The sequence below is a fragment of the Pocillopora verrucosa genome, chromosome 3 (assembly GCF_036669915.1).
Source record: "Pocillopora verrucosa isolate sample1 chromosome 3, ASM3666991v2, whole genome shotgun sequence".
Lineage (NCBI taxonomy): Eukaryota > Metazoa > Cnidaria > Anthozoa > Scleractinia > Pocilloporidae > Pocillopora > Pocillopora verrucosa.
Window position 1 is genome coordinate 20010663 of NC_089314.1, and position 22438 is coordinate 20033100.

The window sequence follows — 22438 nt, forward strand, 5'->3', positions numbered from 1 at the left end:
TGCAATTCTAGATGTTTCAACAGATATATGCAAAATTGTTGTGATCCTGAAAGCTTGATTGAGTGAAAAGCCAAAAACTCAAATTCATGGGACACGGAGTATCAAAAGAAAAGGTACGGCTTATCTTTACAAGTAACTCTAACTTCTGGTGTGCAAAATCTAAGGCAGGTTGAAAGCGGGAGGAAAAACTAAGTAATGTGAGTATTTGTTTTGGATACAATGTTTTCTCAATTTTGACGTCTAGATTTAAAAATTTTCACGTTCATCTTCGCTAAGAGAAAAAAGGAAAAAAAAACTTTAAACGATTTGGTAAGTTTTTATTCTACATCGATCCGCCAATTTTCGTCTTTTCATTTGTCTTGGCATTTCGTCTTATAATTTCTTCAAGGAGTTCTTGTTAGCTGACTCACTTTCAACCTCCTGGGGGACTACAATAACAGAAGTGTAAAATTCGTTACCAAAACTACATTTCAATTCTTTTGAAGTCGTGAAATTGTGAACGCCTAACGCAGAAAAGGAGAGCTGTACAATATTTTCGTAAAGAATTGCAAATTTACGCTAACTTTCGGCGAAAAGACTCTCACCAAAATGTGAATAATTTTTGCAGGTGTTTTGAGAAATTTAAGAAATGTTATAGGGCATTAAAATAATATACAAGAGTTCGACAAAAATGAGATCGTCAAGGACTCGATTGAAACGTTAAAATAACTTAAACCAAAGAATGCATTGTATGGTCATTTTGAAGGTAAAATCGTCTTCATCCCTTAAAAATCTTCCGGTTAAATTGGAAGTCACATTGATAAATGGAAGTCAGGTTTAATTAGTTTTGCAGAATTACTTCTTTTTTTTCCAGTGTATATATATATAACAGACGCCAGAATGGCTACACGGCATTAAAATGGCTGCATTTAACCTTCCGTTTGTTCAATATGTAGAGCACGAAACTTAAACAGAAAACTTAAAATTGCATATGAAAAATGTTATATCGAGTAGAGTACGTTACGTAAACCATATAAGTGTTTGATAAACGTACAGGAACATTACCTTTCCTCTCATCTTTTGAGTAAATTTCATCTAATCCTAAATTAAGTTACTAAATATTTCTCGTCAAACCAAGACGACGCTTAACTCAAAACTGTCGCCTCAGTATCAAAAGGGGGTCAAGAATGAAGCTTTCTTGCAATAAATCACGAGTTACAGCCGAATCAGTAATTAAGAGATTCCGTTAATTAAAATTAGTGTTTGTGAACTTAACAGTCTTGACGGTGATGAAAACGAAGGAAGGCTAAAGAGTGGGTTAGCTTGGAGGAAAGCTTGGGAAGGTCTTGTACTGTCTGTTCTCCACGCCCACTCCTCTTTTGAGATAAACAACTTAAAAATTCTGGGAATGAAAAGCTCGAATCTACGCGGTATGAATCACTTACAGCTCATTAGAAAAAACATAACTTTTAATGAAACGCAGAGTCGACATCCACAGTAGACATGAGGGTGGGTAATGTAAGTAGATAATCCCCTTTCTTGTTTTATATGTACAAACATGTACATTCTACAGGGTATTTTTCTTGATTACGGCATTTATCATCAGCATCTTAGTTTAAAAAAAAGTAAAGTGTTTTTTATTACCACCTGGGAAACATTCATTTTTCTTTGTTCACTGGGTTGGTTTTGGCAATTTTCTCCTTGCCTTCTTTCACCATGAGAAAGAAATGATCTAGATTTTTAAGACTAAATCACTTGATTTTATTCATGAGAAACACGTTTTGGGTTCCCACACAGCATGTTTTCATTCTTAAACAGTTACAGTAAACTACGAAAAGAGGGAACCCAAAAACATCCTTTTTCACTTTTCGTTAGTTTAAAGCTGTCATAGGAATCAAAACGAAACGAATTACGGGAGATCAAGGCTGCGTTCGTCACCTACGATTTTTGTTTTTAATAAAATCAGAGTAAATTTTTTACCAAGAAAAATCTGCGAGTAAAGAATTAGGGCCTGTTTACATGGAGGTGAGGAACTTCAGGTAAACGAGGTAACCCGCCAAGCAGAGGTCGGAAATTGTCCGCGTTTACAAACAGTCTTACAACCCCGGGGTGCTGAGACGAAGTTTCTCGAGGTCGCGCTTGAAATAAGGGAGTTTAAGCATACGTCCCAAGTTCATGTCCTTAGAAAAACGAACGATTAACTATCGGATACGTATGTATTTATTCATGAAAGAGTCATGCGCTGTGATAGGTGGTGTTAGATTACGCGAGGAACCGCTGACAATTTGAACCCGTTATATAAGAAATGGTATAGGAAACTGCGAAACATGGTCGATTTACAACGATGAATATTCCGATATGTGAATGTTCTACACGTAAAATTAACAAAACTTACAAACTCTTTGTGTGTCCGTCGTGGTTTCTGGTGATCTCTGCCGTTTTGGGCTTGCTTTGCCATCACTGTTATTATTAGCTTATAAAGCCTCATGGGCACATCAGTTAAAACTTAGTCGTGACACAACTAAAATCCTCCGAGCTGGATTTGATTTCCGAAAATTCATGGTCTAAATTCGAAAGGATAGAATATTAAATTCAAGTTCCAATCCATGTATAAACCGTCCCAATAAATATTTAGAAATAATTTTCCGCCGCGAGGCAGAACATTTTACAAGAGAGAATCGGTTTGAAGTAAAACATTCATTACCCAAGAAGAGGCCTGAATCAGAGGTTGAATTTCATTGTTAAATTTCAAAACAGTTTTGCTTTTCCAGAAAGGCAAGTGCTTATTTTTTTATTGAAAGAACACTAGTTGTTCTAATTTATGACAAAGCTATGTCAATATAATAATATTTGAGCCAACTATCCAAATGAAAGCAATAACAAACAGTTCCTTGCATGATCCGAACGATTGTCATTGTGCAATTGTTACGAGACAATTTATCAGTCAGTTTTACAGTGTCATTAATTTTTCTTTGACTGAAATTTACGTTTGACGACTAGCAATCATTATTTTGAAGCATAAGTCTGTAAAAGGCCATACTGTGCAGCGCGCTCGGGTTTTAATTGTTTGTCAAAATATCGATTTGCAACGTAATGAAATTGGCTTGTGATGTATGTATGAAGCCACCAGTCAGACATCGCATGTTATCGTTATCGCTATCTGCCCAAAGGAGACACCTTTATGTATCTGTTTCAGAATCTGCAACGAAACCAAATAAGTGACTCTCGTATCAGTCCTGGAGTACATCAGGGCGGTAGAAGACATGGAGCATTTACTTACCAATATATTTTAATCACGTGGTTGTAGGGACCGAACAACCTTATTTATTCAGGGGAGGGTGTTAATATATCTTCTTAATGTTTTTTTTAAATCACATTTCTTGGCATATGCTACATCTGTTTCGACGAACGAGCTAAGTCATTGAACTGAGCAAACTGTACCTTAAGTAAGTATGGCAGAAAATGTTCTCAGATCCTGTTTAAAATGCTTTCCAAAATGGATGAATTTTTCAACAAAACTTGCTTTCAACTTTTTGAAATATAGGCGCAATCAGATCTAAACTTGCAGGAGATTCCGCTTATTATATGGCGCTTTTCGTTTGTGCACTACTGCCGCAGAATTGAACACAGCGTCTACGAAGGTGGGTTATGAAATGACTTTCATATACACATCTTTGGAGAAAAAAATTTCTCTAATTGAGTCTGCGGTTAACAATACAGAAAATTTAGATATCTTCTATCCTAGAGGTAAATTTTAAAAGACATGTATAATGTATTACGTAATATGTAAGAATTCTTTTCGTTATGTATCGCGGAGCCTGAAAGGGAAATATTTTTCCACAAAGAAACGGTAAAGATACTTTTTGTTGCAAAATCTTCACTCACTACGCTGACTTAAAAGGGAATCTATCCTCAGAGCTTTCCATTGTCGAAAGAAGAAGGAATATGAAATAACTGTCATGTTTGTTTATCACAAGACAAATTTGTTTCAAAGAAAATTAAATTACGACTTTTTCGGTTTTCAATAGTTTGGTAAAGATCCCGCTTAGTATGGATACCAAAATTTGAAAGATGAGGCCTGTAAATACGCTAAAAAGGTTGGGGTTTATACCTATCATTGAGACAACATCTTCATGTCACATAATCTTAATTGTTTCAGAAGTTTCCTATAATTTTAAAGCTGGGCGCATAAGGACTTCACCTTTCGATGCATGTTTTGCTTCCTCTTTTTTAGTTAACTGAGCTGTGAATATGAAAAAGAGAACGTAAAATTGTTTATATACTCGGGGCTCACCAGGAATCAAATTGATCAGTTCCCATGTTTGACTATGTCATAATATTTTTGGCCTTAGGCAAATTCACTTCCTTCTAAGAAAACAATAATGTATTGGTTATTGCGACCAGTTTCCAGGAGCAACTGCCCTGTTTTAAGCGCTTCCCACGTCGCTCTGAGGTCAATAAAGGAAATGTTTCATTCGAAAATATTCAAAATCTTTCTGGTGCGGTGAAAGTTGTTTTTGGCCAAAACGAACGCTTTAAATAACCACTTCAGGTGAGTGCGTTTTCTTGAAGCTCAAGAAATCTGATAGGCCAGCGGAATAGGTTGTGAATAGTTGAGACTCTTAAAAACCTTTAAACTCTTGTGATATAATGAAATGCTAATCATAGGTAAATGCGCTCAAAAAGTGAATTTCTACGCGATACCATGGGTAGAAAGAAGGTTAAGAAAGAAGTTGTAGAGATCGGCTGAAGATTTTCGTGTTCCTGTTTCATTGTTTGCGGATGGGATATGGAAGTTGATACTTAACGAAATTAGAAATTCCTCTTGATGTTGTCAAGTAGGTCAAATTTCATATTGACACCATCGCGCACGTAAGGTTTCAGCGCCGTTAATTTGCCAAATTTCCTGACTTAAAATTACCCTTAACTCTTCGGCTTTAATTCGAACTTAACTTATGACGAAACTTGCCAAATTGAGACAAGCAAATCACCTTAAACCCTTCGTTAAGTATTTTAATTCTTTTTTTTTTTTTTAATGAACTTTCGTCCCATCGAAAGTCATCGAAATGAGAAAAAATTTAACGAGAAAAATTTAGATCTATTTGAGCAGAAGCCAGTAAATAATTTGCACTGTTTGTTTTCTGTTCAATTATGTATGATACAGAGAGCATCTTCCGTTTCAATCTTTTGCGCAATTGGAAATATTCCAGGTTGGTCAGATTATGACAATATAGGCGCACGAAGGAGCGCACTGACTGTACGGTGTAGGATTTCCTGCCTTGAAAAACTATGAAGAAAAAAAAATAATATACATGAATTACTACCATAACTATTCTGCCTTCTGGGGCATTATTCACCTCTATTCCGTTATCCACAGAAACGCAATTTTCTGCAACATGTCAAGGCAACATGTTTCATTTGTGGACAAAATTTTGCCCTGAATTTAAACAGTCGGAGATCCACCCTTATCATGCCTATGCGTGATTTTAAACACTATATAACATAAGGTCCAAGACAATTTTAACTTGCAAGGAATATATGATATCTAACTATGATAAATGAATCGCTCACAAAGAAACATAATTTGAAAAACATGCATAGTCAAACACAACCATTTCTGCTAATCGTAGCAAGTTTGCACTTCTCATAATAATATAAAGTTTTTCAAATGTATTCTTAAAAGTTTTAAACTCGCAAAAAGTTTTCGATGTAAGTCCCGATCAAATTCGACAGACTTACGTTTACACCGTGTTTTTTCACTAATGCGTGACGCTCGACAGAATACTAATACAAAACAAGTTTACTACTCGTAAAGAAAAAATTCTGCTCGAATTCCGCTCTGAACAGCTTAACAGCGAAACTGGACATGGCAAATCTCCATTCATAATTATTCATGCGATCAATTATAACATATTTTCTTATTGAGACAATTAAAGGTGGTTTCGTTGAGATAGGGCTTGCTAGCGCTTTTGTTGAGGGTAAGAACTGTATGCTCTGTTTCTGTTTCTTTCAAAGTCGTAAGTGTGGTGTGTGGAACTTGGGAATGATGTTTTTTTTCTTCAAATAATTTTAACCAAACAATTAATCTTAATTTGATCGGTGTTATGCGCGGCAATTTTTGTGGCGCATCCTTCTCTAATTGTTTCCTTCTTGGCTGGTTAAGCATATCAGCAGAAAAGATAAACCATTCAGTGGACTTAGAGACAATAAACGCGAACGATTTTAGTCAGAAATTGTGCTCTTTCGTTGATTAAAAACTTCTAACATAAAGGAATTAACCACAGATCCCCTACTAAAGTAAATTTTGAGCAGGACTTTTGGCTAAGAGAAACGTAATCAAGTGCAACTGAATTCTGTAAGTTGTGTAGCGGTCGCCCAAATCCATTTACGCTACTTGAAGCACTCATAATATTCATAGTGGCAAAGTTTGGATCATTTCAAACTGAAAAAACGCAGCTTTTAGTGACGCCGACAACTTAAATGAATTCACTCTGAAACAATTCGTGAATTCATTTTGATGAGTTTCGTCACTTCACTAACGACTGCCAGTATTATTTCATGAACAATTCGATAAAGATATCCCTGCTGGTAACGAAACCAGCGAAATCAGCGGAAATTGTAATATATTTTTTTTTTCCATAAAGGCATGTTCAATTTAGCGAAGGCTCGTTAAACTGGAGGCTCAAGAACAGAATCTATTGATTTCACAAATTGACAAAAGAAACGTTTAAGCGGGACATAGCGCGATACGATCAATTATGAGTTTGACCTGGGGGAGATTCTAACCTCGTCGACCATTCTGGTTCGTATGGTTTTCGGGATAACATAGCTACTTTACAGACAAAAGGAGAAACTACGCTTGTTACATGAAATTACATGATTGTAAAATCATACTTCCAAATTTGAAAATTTGCCTAAACTGTTCAGCTGTTCCTGCCTTGATTCGGTGCTGAAGCTTGTCTGTGAGCCATAAATCAATTGTTGAGCCTAGTGTAAGTATTTAGATACAAGAGTTGTGTAAATGGTAGATTTGTTAAGATAAATTGAAACTAGTACAAGAGCCCAACAGCAGTACTGGTTTTCAAGCGCCTGCTTCATAGACAATCACAGTATCTTGACCTACTAAAACATTGTAGAGGCAAATTCAGCAGAAGTAGTTGATTAGGAATCTCGAGAGGTATCTTTATGATATTTTTTAGCACTCAAGTTATTTTGAACTGACTTACCATTACAACTTGTCAATGATTTATTCATTCATAATGTGTGAACACAAATACGAAAGATTGCACTTCAAAAAAAATCGCCAGAAGTTTAAAAACATTTTAGTAATATATGTTTAATTTTCTGCCATGACGTTGTGATATTTTTTTCCTTTTTAAAATCCAGACTAGAAGAAAGGGCAATGGTCTTTGAATAGGCTATTGCTATTTGGTTAAATTTTACTGGTGGTTTGAGTGTTTCTTTTTCACAAACATTGCGATGAGTTCGGGTCAGTTCAGTTACCCAAAAGTGAAACGTAAGACAATAAGAAAATTTACATACCTTGCAAGTTTCTTTGCTTATTTATCCCGTCAATTAGAATTCCTCTCTTTCGCAGCCACCTGCATCGAGCTATTATAATCACAAAAGAAAGTCATTACAGAATGCAGTTTAATTATCGGGCCTCGAAAATACAAATTATTTCCTCACTTCCACGCTGAATTGAATTTGGCTGCGTTAGGGTGGTGCCATACAAGTGTCTTTACAATTTAAAAATTTTCCAATACTCTATTTTTGCCTCAGGTTATGCTGGAAGAAATTAAAAACGTCTGAATTTTAAAGCCTTCGCTGCAAAATGAGGATCGCAAGAAGCTTGATTGTAAGAGTATGCGTTTGTCTATTGGTAAGTTAACATTTTTGTTCTTTTCACTAAGGTAAAGTTAAGAGTGAGGGATACCTGTCATTTAACAGCCTTACAAAATGTATTTAAGGCACGACATTCACAAAATAAAACGATACTCTCGGCTCCTGCAAAAAACACTTCCAGTCATGATTTCTTTATACAAAATGCAACAAAATTTATGCCAAACGTCTACATCGCAGTGTTTGAAATTGTTCGACATTTTTCCTGGAAATACTTAGTTTATCTACAGATTTCTTTCAGTCCTAATTTACCTATAGATGTTTTGATAAATAACTGGAAATTTCAATATAACAGAACGTTCAAATAACGTTAGTTGCATTATTACGAAAATCATTGTTTGACTGCATGGATATGGAAGAAATTAATCAGTTGTGAATAGTGTTTAAAATCATTCAGAAGCCAAAGAGTTTTCATCCAATGCGCTGAACTTTTTTATATCGTTTCTCAAAACGATTTTGAGTCCGCGTCTTCCATTACCTTAATCAGTCTTTGAAAGCTTCATGCATCATTTAATACATCCAGTTTTAAGTAAAAAGTTAACTAACTCTTGTGGCTGCCAAACCTCAACTATCTAGCCACAGAGTAAAATTATTGAGACAGAGCCTTGTCATTTACACGTCCTGTTTATTTTGTGCAGTTTTTCGTAATCTGTAATTTTGGAAACCGACCTTAAAAGATACATTAAAAATAATTTCCTCCGCAATAAATGCGAAGTTTTAAGGAAGCTTTTCGTTTCATCTTCTCTTAATAAAAATTGCATAACAAAGCAGCAGGCAAAAAATTCTATAGACAATGACGGATCATCGCAGCAAATTGATGTGGGTTTTGTGATGGGAATCTAAAAACTTGCATCGTAAATAGCCACAATTTCAAGCTTCATGTTTTACTTAATCCAAACGGTTCTGGGGATTTAAAAAACTCCTATTGCTCCTTTTCATCTACAATTCGCTTTATACAAACTTACGTAACAGAATTGCAGCTGCTGTGTTATTTACTGATGACAGAAGTTTCATTTTCTATTGACTATTCATCAAGAGATATTTGTGGTTACAAAATATAGTTCATGTAAAATATTCTAATGTATTCATCATATCTTCACGGGATAGTAATTTCTTCCATTTTTATTCTGTCTCCATTTCATTTTATTTGTTTTTTTTCCACAGGCAATGCAGTGGACAACGACCATTGAAGGTAAAACTTAATTGTTGGGCGATAAAAACTGCTTTTCGATCCAGCGATAAATAGATGGAATATGCAGGCGTAGTTAACTGTGACCAATATTGTAACTCTAATTTGGACGGTCTAAAGACTCTATAATGCAGAAAAGCAAATACTTATTCATGATAAAAAGCGCAGAGGAAAATAGGAAAAAAAATTTATAGAGCGCAAAATCAAGACTAAAAACGATGAATATACAATTCATTAATATAATCTTATACAATTGTTTCCTCTCAGAATCGATATAACATTGATACAGAACTTAAACTTTTATTTATTACTACTTATACTATCAGAGTCTCGTTTCTCATGGCTCTATTAAGCCTTTTAAATAGGAAATATTTACACCTTCAATTGAAAAGACAATAAGAGAACTGGCTCCAAATTTTTCGAATTAAAAATTGAAGAGTCTATTGATTATAGAAGAAAATAAAGCGACTTGAAAATAATAATAATGTGCAAGTCGTCTCTCCATAAATAATGAATTACAAACAGGCTGGTTTTTGAATTGTTCTAAGAAGAGCGAATAAATATCCTCAAGGAGACGTAATTTTTAAATAAGCCGCGTGAATAGTTTGCGCGCTCACGTTTTAATTTGACTTCTTCGTCAAGCACTTCAAAACGAGTTCGCAAGAACACCCAAGGAGAGCGCAGGGATGGAAACTTCGATGTAACGAATGAAAGTTTTTCTTAATGAGCGCTATTCATGTTGAAATTTGGCTTCATTTACCACTTTTCCGTTTGAAAATACCTGATAACTTTAACCCTGAGATTAGGACATTGTCTGTAGGTCGCTTTATTTCTGAGTAATGTTTCTTCATGAAAGAGAAGTCGTTATTCAAACAGCTGGGTAAAAAGAGCGACTGCAGACACCGTAATGGTCTTTTCTTTCTAGGCTTTTGGTGATAAATGCCTCAACTGTCTGGTCTTGTTAAATGTTCCGTAAAGGGTCTAACCGTTATTTCAGAGTAATATAAAGAGATTCGGTAAAGAGCCGGGTAATGCAGTGTTGAAGTTTTGTTTTCCCAATAATCGTGCAAGCAATGGAGCTTTGTGCAGCGTTACAGTAAAGAGAGTTTTTAAGTGTGCATCATGATGGCAAAGTTTACTAAATAGAAATTAAATGCCGCGCAGCGCCTATTCTTTTTTGAACATATTGTTGTGAGGTGACCACTCTCATAAGTGAGGTGGCCTCTTTCATAAGTGACGTGACCTCTCTCATAAGTGAGGTGGTCTCTCTCATAAGTGACGTGACCTCTCTCATAAGTGAGGTGGCCTCTCTCATAAGTGAGGTGGCCTCTCCCATAAGTGAGATGACTTCTCTCATACGTAAGGTGGCCTCTCCCATAAGTGAGGTGACCTCTCTCATAAGCGAGGTGGCTTTCTGGGTCTTCTCGCCTTCTATAACTTATAATTCTGTAGATAGATTATTTTTGCATTGTTAAAAAGGTAAATAAAATGATCTTGATAGAGGGAATTTCATAAGAGTCGTGAAGTGAAGTGAGGTGTCATGGTGTCTAGAAGAGGTGTGTAGATCGGCTGAAGGTCTCAATGTTTTGCTACATTACTGCCATAAAATCGCTTATTGCTGCACATGGTAACTTTAGCTATTTCCATTTTCTAGCTTCCTTTAACATAACGTCAGACATCCTCAGAACAGGTCAGACTCTAAATGTAACCGTATGGGATTCTTGTAATGGTGATTACGAAATTTCATTTGGAGATGGCGCAAAAACAAATGTGTCCAGTCCCCAAAAGATTGCATCGTACCAATATGCCAGCGCTGGAATCTATACCATCCAAGTAACAGGGACTAGCCATCAGTCAGCACCGTGCCAGTCATCTACAAAGTCTGTGACCGTCAGGGATGCAATAAAAAACATGGTACGAAATTCATTCTTCAGTGTTAAAAGGACATGTATATTACGGCGCTGATCATGAGGGAATGATACTGTAAAACTTGAAGCTTTATAAGAATTACATTTCGGTCAGAGGGCGGGGGGTGGAATAAGTCTATAGTGCGACGCCAAGATGTGTACTCGGCCGGAACCTTTTCCGCGCGATCACATTAACCTGTTCGTGATGGCATCTACTTATGGAAGCGTCGATTGTATATTTTTTGTTTACCCTTTAGACCGCAAAAGTCAGCAGTACCCTCTGCAAAATTGGACAAAAGCTGAATATCAGCGTAGAAGTCATCCCAGACACCCCGGTCACTGTTTACTGGCGCTGGAACAAAACAGAAAACTGGACATCGGGGCCCTTAGAGTGTAAAGAACTGGGATGGCATGATATGCATGTGATGGTCGAAAATGTTGTCAGTGTAGTATCCAGCGAGTGTTACAACGAGATATTAGGTAAAATCAAAATATTATTAATACCTACTTTCTATTTCACACTGGTCGTGAACGAATTGGAATTTTGCGTACCTCAGCTTACTTTGCACTGTGCAGAATTCATTACAAGAAAATGGAATATGATGACATATACTGATGTCATCAGTATAATCGTCTTCTTAACCCAGCATCATATCGTGGTATCATGTAAGCATTGAGAGAGATTTCAATGATTTTATTCTTGTTATGGATGGCAGCTATCAAGAGATTATAGATTTAATCTTCTCTTGCAGCTATCACTGGCGCATTGGTAAGGTATTGGCATGAAGTTGTATAGTATGATCTTGCTTTCAGACGCATGGGTTTATATTGTTTGTTTGTTTGTTTGTTTGTTTACTTACATTTTTCCATTTTCATTACTTTTCAGTTGTTGATTTTAATTTTACCTTCAATCCTGAGATTGGGGCTCTGAATAGTACCGTGGAGATCACGAGATCGGATGTGGCACAGATTTCGGATGAAACAAACTACACGTAAGCCGCTATTAAAAATCTTTTACCATCATTCACGCTTGAACCTACTCCCACAATAAATTGGCTTTATTAGTCTAGTTTACTCAAAACATGGGATGAGATATGCTACCTACAGACTTCTCTTAATCTCATGATTTCTACAGTCTTTGATTTCATTTTAGTTGTATCTGTTGATGAGTTATTAGGTTTAAGAACGAACAGAACAGACTCTTCCTCAGTAACAAATGAATATAGTTTGTGCTCTATTTTAGCCAGAAATGAGAAACTATTTAATTCTCTTTTTTGGTACTTTATGATCTTAAACACCCATCGATTTGACGGCCTTTTCACTGAAATCCTAAATGCTATAAAGGTTGCTGAAACCAATATTCCTAAACCCGTTAGACTTGAAAGTTTCATCAAACTTGAAATTAGAAGAATCTTCACGTGTCCTTCAATATAAACCTATCTCCCAGATCCCACTCTAAGGAGAAAGGCTCAGGGTAGATCAACAGCATTCTAACTTTTTAGGTTCATCGTGGAATTTGAAGACGAATCCATTCGATGCCCCAACAAAACAATTTCGAAGATCTTCACAACAGCAAACCCAGATCCAGGTCATCTTGTCACACTGTGGATTTACAACCAGGAGGGTCATGCAGCGCACCTACAGAAGTACATCAAAGTGTATGAACCGGTTGAGCCTCCCATCAAAGTATCGTACAAAAATGTCAGCGGAAAAAACGAACCGATCGAGTTTGTGATAGAACCTCACAAAGGGCATGGTGTCGTGTAAGTATACGCTCAATCTGTTCGTTCCCTTGTTCAGTACCAGTAGTCTGATTAGTCTAACCCTAGCCCTGTCCGCATAAAGCGACAACTCGAGGTAGAAAGAGATTTTGACGAGATACGACGTGTAGAATTTTAGGTTCACTTTCTTAGATTCTTAAAAATGACCGTAAAAACATAACATTCAGTAAACTAGGCTCCTCTTGGAATAAAGAGCATCAATAGTTCTACGCCGGTGGACTTTTTCATGCTGTCTTTTAAGCACTTAAAGCGGTATTGTAAATTCTTCTTCAAGTAATATTTTCAAGTTCTAAACAGACCTACCTACTTTTCCTTCTCCCCTGCGCGTTTTGCTTATAATCCTCCTCAAGAGGCGAGTTTCCTTCCGACCCTAAGAAGCATCAAGGTGCCAAAAAAATCAATACTTGCCGAATTTATGTTTTCTCCCATTCACTTTCTGCTCTACAGATACAGATGGAATTTCGGTGACAATTCCACCATCCAAAACAGCACCAACCGAACAATAACTCACACGTTTTCTTCCACTGGCGATTATTGCGTCCTCTTGTCAGCGACAAACTTCTTCTCTGAGGCCCTAATCAGTTTGAAAATGATGGTTGTAACAGCTATAGATGGCTTTGGGTTTGTTAAAAATATTACTACAGTGCAAACAGGATATCCTACAAATATTGGCATCGAAGTAAGAAATGGAAGTAGTGTAAACGTTTCCATTAACTATGGTGACGGTTCTGAACCCATGTGGATAGTTAATATTGACGACGTACTAGATATCTTTGTTATCTCCCTGTGGCATAATTACAGTGCAGCCGGTCTTTACAATGTCAGTATCAAAGCATGGAATATACTGAACACCGTCACAGCCAATAGCATAGCTGAGGTACAAGATCCTGTACGGAATCTTACCATCGAGGTAAATATATGTATGAGTAATAATGAAAGTAAAATGAAGCTTACAGAATTAATGAAAAGTAATTAAATAATTCGAAAAATGCATTGATTAAGAAAATTTTCTCTGTCGAAGCGCGAATGCAAAAAGAAGCTTGACAAAATTAAGTTGAAGTTGAAGTAAAAAGTGAACTTTTATTACTATTACTATTTTCTTACAGCCAAAGTACGATACCCCATGTCTTGAAGTAAATGGGACACTTAGGGTCCATCTGACCGTAAACGGGTCCAAACCTCGATTCATCTACGATTTTGGCGACAAAAACAACGTGACCTCGGGTGAACTTATTGGAAATCACTCGTACATCACTCACGGGAACTATAAACTCAATATCACAGCTTTTAATGGCATCAGTAGTGTAGTCAAGATTAGCACAGTAACAGTGTGCAAACCGGTAGTTCTCCTCTTCAACCTCAGTGTTACAAGCCCGCCAACAAATCGTACCGATGACGTGGAGTTCACGCTTAATCTAGGAGAAGGTTCCGACTTCGAGTGCGTCTATAATTATGGAGACGGCAGTTTTGACTTCTTCGGGAAGAACTGCTATAATAAAACATACTTTGCAGACGGTGTAACCACCGATAAAACGCCTTTTATAAACCTTGAGTTCAAGTCTAAACACAATTACTCTGATGTGGGATTCTACACAGTTTATGTTAACTGTTCAAACAGATTGAGTAAGATCAACTTCACTTCTTTTGCGGTTGTTCAAAAGCCAATAGAGGAACTAGTGCTACCAGAGATTTCTCCTAAGATCCTTGGGCGTTATAATCCTATCCATTGGACAATGGCAAACGGTACCAATGTTACCTTCGTCTTAGAGGCAGAAGGAACAAAAATTAGTTATACCTCGTTCAAAACGGATACCGGAGACTTTTTTAACACAAGCACGTCTCACATAGGCACAGCGGGTGTTTATCTCGTCAAGCTTCGAGCCAAGAATAAAGTTTCTGAGGCAAGTCGCTCGATAACCCTCATAATTCAAGTTGACGTAACAGAAGTGGAGTTCAAAACTTGGACAACCACCAGCGACTATGGGTCAAACATTCCGGGATTTGGAAGCGATAACAACATATTTCCCTGTGAGTACCCCGTAAATTTTACCGCTGCGCCAAATAGAGGAACAAATCTGACCTACTGGTGGAGGTTCGATGATAACAACGAGCAAAACACTAGTGAAGCTTTTATTACCCACAAGTTCGCTGAGGGTGTGAGCGAGTATTGGACAAACGTAACCGTGTTCAATCTTGTCAGCAGCGTGACAAGGATGTTTTTACTCAAAACCGAGAAGAGTATCATGGGCCTCACTATTGATGATAACAGTCCCGTAAAGATCAACCAAACAACTTCCTTCCAACTTGGTTTTTCCAAATTCGGAACCAAAACGTGTATCCGTATGGACATGGGTGATAACAAAGGTTTATTCATGTTGGGTTACTGTCAGCCTAATGCAAATGTCATAGATGAAAACTCCAATAGCTATGTTCAAAGCTACATTTATTCCTCTATTGATGAATTCTGGGTGAAAATCAACGCCACCAACACTGTATCACGCCAAACGCTAGAGTACAAATCGGTCATAGTGGCACTTTCATGCTTCTATCCTAACGCCTCAATGTTGGGTGAGTCGATTTGCTGCTTTTACTGTCACTGTTTCAGTTAATCTGGTCATTGCTTTCCTTTTTGCTGTTCTTGACGCTCACGTGGCGTGTAAGAGATTCCGACGACATGCGTTGGTTTAGTCTCGTTTGCATTCTGATATGTTGTGACGCAAACAATCCTAATGAACACAAAATAGCCAAAAATTCTAACTAATGGGCGGTAGTATGTCTACCATGTCACAAAGAGAGGCCAGGAGGGTGAGGATACCTAGAAAAGATTCGTTGAGCATTCGGAAGAAGGTTTGGACACGGGACAATTATGTTTTGCTTAATTTCAAATTCCCCCAATGAAGATCAAAATTATCTTTGAGGATTTATACTACATTTACGAATAAAAGTGGAACCTTGTTTTTAGTGACACCCACGGAACTAGAGAAATTAGCTCTTGATTGGAGGATTCACCTTCACTTTAGATAAGAAGTGTAGCTAGAGCGCAATTTTTCCAGCCGGCACAAAAATCTGTGTCCCTTCGATGGAAATGTCACCCGGATGAGCGACAGGAGGGATCTAAATAGCGTAAAATGTTTTGTTGTTGTTATTTTTAATCAGATGTGAGTGCAAACGTGAGCCTGTTTACGGAGAAGAAACGTTCAGAACCCATCCAAATAAGGACCAAGTCAGAGGTTGATTGTGAAGCTTCAAAAACTACTCTTTTTAAGTGGAAATGTTTCCAGATATCATCGGATCCAAAAGTTTACACGCCACTTGCCGAGGGTATTCCGATACCTTTAACAGTGGATGATCAGGCTGAATTAAACATACCTGAAACTGGCCTTGACTTCGGCTTCTACAAACTTGAGTTCACCATTTCCATGGGAGGTATTGAAGGCGTCTCTGGGTTAGCGGAAGGGTATATCCAAGTGGTTCCCACCAACAATTCTTTGACGGCTTTCATCGATGGAGGACCATACAAACGGTACAAGTATGGGAAAAATGTAAGTTTATTCAAACCCAAAGATGGAGGATAAAAAATATTCCGAAAGGGGAGGATGATGTCAATGAAGGAACAACAAAATCATCATCTTTCACAGGCACAACACATCAGTTTCAAAAACCCTAAAATAAGTAGTTTCTCGGCTCACCTATCAACCTCGGCCCCATTAATTTAGGTAATATAGTTGGGTGACACGATGTTTAAATCGTTATATTTTGAATTAAATCCTCATCAATATCAGTTACTATCGAAGTCCAAATTGAAGACGATCAAAGACGTCTTCAAGTGACTTGATGTGAAAAACACCGTGTTGATAATTACTAGTTAAATCAGCATTTCACACTTTTGAAAAAAATCCAAAAACTTACCCAGAGCTTCTCTTAAGTTTATTTGTGTATTTATCTTGCTTTTCTTGCTAGATTACTGTGAGCGCCGAGTCTTCAAAAGATATAGATTTTCCGCGGTTATCTGATGCTTCACCGAAATATTATTGGCTTTGTCGAAACTCTTCGGAGTCTGAATTTATCACAAGTGGAGATTTAACCCAAATTCAAGTTGTTGAGGTACCAGAACTTGATGGTAGCGGCAGCCAAAACAAAACTGAGGTAACCAATAATTTACTTTTTTGATGTTGAGAAGATTCATGCTCTTATGAAGCTGCCCATACCATTCCTGACAGACAAGCCACGGCTATCAAATCATCTTTTCCTCAAGTCGCTGGTATTCTCAAGAGCACCCTTATTCCAAAAAAAAATTTCTTGTCTTAATGCAGACCTTAAAAAGATGATCACCGAGGCTTGTTAATTTTTAATAATCACCTTCTATGTCGATTTATTTCAGAACCGTGGAGGCTGCTTTAAAACTGGAAAAGGTCGCCTCAATATCGTGGGTCCTGTCGGGTACATTGACTCCAGACGGGGAATGTCAGAAAATTCTACGTAAGTATGATGGAATTGAATAAACCGCGCATAACAAAACAGGCATGAGGTGATTATGAAATATATGTGCGGTTGAGGGGACGACGACCTCACTCTTCACATTTCAGTTACTTCTGAAAATAACGCTTTCAGTCACAACTCTCAAATAAAAAGCCCCAATATAGGGGATGATCAAGACAAAAAGAGGCATTCTTCTGTCGCGAATTTTTCGTAAGGGACAATCTTTCTTAAGTTATTTATAGAAATTTTTTTTTGGAGATTCCAGGACTATCAAATAAGGTGTCGCTTCTTTGGCCACAGCGGTTACTTGAAGCATAGAGACTTTTTCTGCAGGATACCGTTATATGCTAGAAAACGCTAGTACCAGACTAACAATGCAGCCGAGGCCTAGGTACGAGTTACTAAGTCAACGACTTTTAGAGCTCTGATGCATAGAGACGTAAAACTAGCTATTGTGTTGCTAGGTACTTCATCACACTTGTCGTCATCGACGAAAACCCCTTTTGGAGTAACAGAGCTGTCTTCAATCATAAGATGGAAATTGTCTTTGGCGACCCACCAGAAGTGGAAGTGCAGTAAGTATTTGTCATTTACTAGTGACGATCAGATATTCTTGTTGAAAAAATTAAGAACCTTCAAAGCTTTATCTAATCATTTATATATCTACTTGAATACCTTCCTCTTGAGGAAGCATCTCCAAGTACATAGGCTTCAGTAAAGGTAACGCAGAACCGGTTCTTTCCATTCATCCACCTCTAGTTATCTATACAGATTTCTCCACGGTTTTATATGAATAATGGTGAAGATTGTTCGTCATATCAGTATTTAACCAAAATAGACACCATTTTTATGGAAAATTCACCTCCTTTCTTCAGCTAGTGATACGTACAACGCTTTCCCTGTCACGAGGGAAGATCATTTACTGTTGAAGGTACTGGGCTCCAACTGGCAGACGGCTAATCAATCCTCTATTAAATTTTAATGCACGTGATTTGATCAAAATTTGCACCGTTAACCATTATTAGGAAGCAGGATCTAAGAAAATTAGGTCCGTTGTCTATGTAGATGTTTTCAACGGAGTTTGGAAACCTCCTGCTTTAGCCAGTTAACTTCTAATGAGTCTCTTTTGTTACTCAATCAATTAGATGCAGTCCTGTCTGTCCGCCGAAAGTAAACATCGACCAAAAACTTCCCCTGAAGGGTACTTGTAAAGATTGCTATGGGGAACTGAATTTTGAATGGAAACTGTTTAGACATTTGAAGCCAAATACAGATCCTACAAAGACTGAAGAGATGGAGCTGGTGGAGAACCTCAAAGAAAAGTCATCAACGGGTGATACGTCACTCAATCTTGCACTAAATAAAGACATACTACCGAAAGATCAAGAATTTACAGCTGTATTCAGAGCTTATCGGCTTAGCGGGCAATACGGGGAGTACATCCATACTTTTGTAACGAATTCTCCACCAGAAAATGGTAAGTTAATCAATTCTAACGTTGTTGAAACTTCCTTACGATGGAACAATTAGATGTACCGCAGAAAAATCTAAGCTATAGTATCTAATCACTTAAATGCACAATTTTTATTTTATTTTATAACGAGGACCGCGCCTTTGGACAAAGCTTAGCCGAAGCGGAAGTGACTCGCCCAACTGAAATATTTTCAATCGAGAGACAATCAGGAAACTGGATTTATCTTTCTTTCTTACTAATAACAGCAATTCCTGTGTGCTTTGCAACGAATATCTATTATATTTGAAATATACAGTCCAAAGTCATGGGCAACTTCAAAGCTACGGGGATCGAATGTTTGTGAGCGGGATTTTGAGTTTTAGACTTTCCGAATGCTAAACAAGGAGACATCTTTGCCTCGCCGTATTGATGATATGTTTACCTTGATAATGTTTACTGGCTTATTTTTTTTTCCAAGGAACCTGTGAAATATACCCCAAGATAGGATATGCTCTGAACACGTCCTTTAGGATAAACTGCTCCGATTGGATGGATCCTGATCAACCGCTGACCTACGAGTTTGCTTACGTCAACTACTACCAGGACAACGTGTTTTTCATGTCGCATGAACCCACTTCGTCGTCAGTACTTCTTCCCATGGGACACGAATCTAATAATTTCACCCTGGAAATGAGGCTTAAGATAATTGACAGATTGGGTGCTGCCACCGTTAGGCCAATTACAATTCAGGTAGGATGCCACATCAACAACAGATTGAAATAAGATTACACGGAATGCTTCGAAGAAGCCATAACGCAGTGCGCTAATTCATCATAATGAAGACATTCATTTTAGTTCTATTTTACCTTGCAAAAACGTTAATGGGGGGTGGGGGGGGGGGGGTGGTCAGAGACTGTTTAGTTCTCCACCTTGTTAACTAAAAAGTAATAATTTGTAATCATAATAATTTGCTTTGCTTTCAGATTCCAATGTCACGTTGTTCTAATACCCTCTCTTTACATTTCATAGCGAAAAAAAAAATCGGTGTTAGTCATCTAAGTTAAAGGAACGGTCTACGTGAAGTTAAGTTAAGGGAATTAACAGTTTCAGTTTGTGATGTTAAAATCATTTATTCTACGTTTTAGGGTACTGCAGGGCCTGTCCCTCTACCGGCGTGAAATTTTTCATTTCCCTTAAAACCTTGCACAACTGGTCATCGCATATGTTAGCACTCCCAAGTGCGCATCATGAACCTATTCTATTATCATTAGCAATATCACTATTTCATTATCATTATCTTCATCGTTGTCATTATCAGTATCTTTATTATTATTTCTACCCATCTTGGTATTATTATTATCATTATTATTGCTATTGTTGTTTTTATTATTATTATTGTTATCAACTGTACCTTCCCTACTCCTAATAAATCAGCTTACCAAGAGTCTTCAATTATAACGTACACCTAATCTAAAAGACTTATTTTTTCTTTTAAGGTAAAACCTACGGACCTGAGCAGTGACAGACTTGGTGAGCTGATTGGTGGCAAGGATGGTTTGTTGAAAGAAGCTAAGAAAAGAGGGAACTTGCAGGAAATGGTAGAAATTGTTAACGCTGTTGGCTCGATTTTGAACTACCAAGGAAGGAAAGCCGACGACGGGGCAAACATGACTTCAGAAGATCAGAAAGGCGTTGATGCTCGAAAAGAAGTATGACTGATTCAACAATTCTTCCGTTCATACTAAAGTATCAATCGCACATGTCACTTTCTTTATGTATCATCCTCGCCTCTGACATTTTTCTGCCGTGCCAAAGACCATTTTAAGGTCGCTCTTTTTTCAAACAATATATTTGACGCTGATCATTGATTTTCCTTCCACTGGTTTGCTTTAAGACCAATCGGAAAACTCAGACTTTCTATTTTCCTTTCTTTCTTCCCTTTATGGTCAAACACAAACATCTTTTTAGAAAAGTTAACAGACGCTCAGACAAGTTTCACTCTAAGATCCTTGATTGTTTAAGTTACATGTTTTAAGTTACATGAAGCTTTTAAACACGAGTTTTTTTTTCCAATTTATAACGCATGCCATCTACAGTTCTATAACCACTTACAATACCAGTAAATAAAAACAAAGCCGGTCTGAACGGCTATGAGCGAAGTGATAATTTATTTTTCATTGCCGCTCCAGGGAACTTGATTTCTTTTTTCTTTGTTTTCTAGCTTCGACGTGAAATTTTGAAAGATTTGTCCGAGTTTAAAATGTCTACAGTGGGTCACGTCAAACTGTTGGCATCAGCCATTGATGTGTCGACTGAGGTTAAAGACGAAGTAGATACAAAATCTCAGGTGAGATTGATTATTACGACTAAAAGACTCTTGTAAACTAGACGATTCTCTTTGATTTTCTTGGCTTGTTCAGACAGTACATAACACCTTCTCCCTTTCTTTAATTTCCCTCCACAAATTTTTCTCGACCTTTTCTTTGTTCTTCTAAAAAGCATCTCCTACCTTACCTTAATCAGAATTGCTGAGGGTTTATTGAGACAAACTAGCATCATGTCCCATCCAGGGTGAAGTAACCATTATCCTGGTCGTTAGTTGCTAGGAAAACTAAGGTGCTATCAGGCTCATAAGACCAAATCTTTTAATCGTGTAACCATTTCATTACAAAGATCTAAGCATCAATTCTCCATAATGATTGCAATGCATATCTTGTAACTTTAGATATAAAAATTTGGTGTTAAATCAGACTCTGTCCCCAGCTGGTTGAAATTTTTCTTCCTTCTTATTGTGTTATAGTCTTGATTTTGTACGGGCCGGGAAAGCGAATGTTTTGGTCACTCTTTGGAGTGAGATAGTTAACCCTTTCATTCCCAAGATCTCATGAGAAATTCTCCTTACTGTCGGCTATACGCTTCTTATGATGTTAGTTCTGGGAATTTGATATTGATTGAATCAACTATTAATCCCCTAACTAATATTTTTCTTTATTCTCGTCACTTATCTGTTTGATATTATATTTATTTAGTAAAGAGAAATTTTGCCTTGGTCGCTTATGTGAGTTAAAGGGTTAAAGGCGCTGGGTCTCAAAAGTTTTCTATCCTTCTTTCTTTAGGAGCTGGCTTTGGTCACATTTCGGAAAATGGCCTTAGTATTAACTAAAGAATCGCAAAATAACGCGGGATTCAAGGCTGTTAAGGAAACCGTTACCTCATTTCTAGGCGGACTAGCAAACGTACTTATTTCTTCGGCCTCCTTGGCGAAGGTTGAAAACGCGGACTCAAGGGATAACATAACAGGTTTTACTGGTAAAAATTCAACTGGAGGAACAGTTTCTGTCAAGAAACAGGTAAGCGATGAAAGTGTGCTGAAAATTATGTCTCACAAGGACCACTAGCTTAATGACAAAATTCTAGTGGACTGGTTCTGAGTGATTGGGAGACGCGGTTACCCAGTACTCATCGGAATGGTCTGGATCCAATCCCTACCGGAAGTATCGTGATTAGCATGATACTTTACTTCTTCAGTACGAATGAGTCAAGGGCCTAGCTAGGGGGGGGGATCAAGGGGTGCCCGTGACCCCCACCCTCCTTGAAAGCCTTTCTTTAAACAAACAACCTACAATATTCAGGTGGCGAAAACTGGTGAGTACCTTCTATTTGACACAGTGTAATCCCCCATTTGAAAAATCAAAGACTACGCCCCTGTGGGTACCGGAAAACTGTCAGTAAAATGAGACTAAAAATT

The 22438-nt window shown here is 37.5% G+C and overlaps 1 protein-coding gene across 3 annotated transcripts in view; it reads left to right on the forward strand.

Annotated features, from left to right (window-relative positions):
* Nucleotides 1-22438, forward strand: part of LOC131794368 (polycystin family receptor for egg jelly) — a 32580-nt gene continuing 10142 nt past the window's right edge. Inside the window, exons 1-18 of one of the 3 annotated variants that reach the window (XM_066163793.1) lie at nt 1-113; nt 7762-7861; nt 9046-9073; nt 10725-10984; nt 11235-11457; nt 11864-11969; nt 12480-12740; nt 13206-13668; nt 13865-15326; nt 15915-16300; nt 16719-16904; nt 17140-17237; nt 17702-17812; nt 18383-18714; nt 19169-19440; nt 20187-20399; nt 20912-21037; nt 21807-22040. In XM_066163793.1, the coding sequence (XP_066019890.1) occupies nt 7814-7861; nt 9046-9073; nt 10725-10984; nt 11235-11457; nt 11864-11969; nt 12480-12740; nt 13206-13668; nt 13865-15326; nt 15915-16300; nt 16719-16904; nt 17140-17237; nt 17702-17812; nt 18383-18714; nt 19169-19440; nt 20187-20399; nt 20912-21037; nt 21807-22040 (4809 nt within the window). In that variant the 5' untranslated portion in view covers nt 1-113; nt 7762-7813. Of the gene's footprint in view, nt 114-4408; nt 4532-7689; nt 7862-9045; nt 9074-10724; nt 10985-11234; nt 11458-11863; nt 11970-12479; nt 12741-13205; nt 13669-13864; nt 15327-15914; nt 16301-16718; nt 16905-17139; nt 17238-17701; nt 17813-18382; nt 18715-19168; nt 19441-20186; nt 20400-20911; nt 21038-21806; nt 22041-22438 lie in introns of those variants that run through there. The other 2 variants (XM_066163795.1, XM_066163794.1) reach the window with 2 other exon arrangements.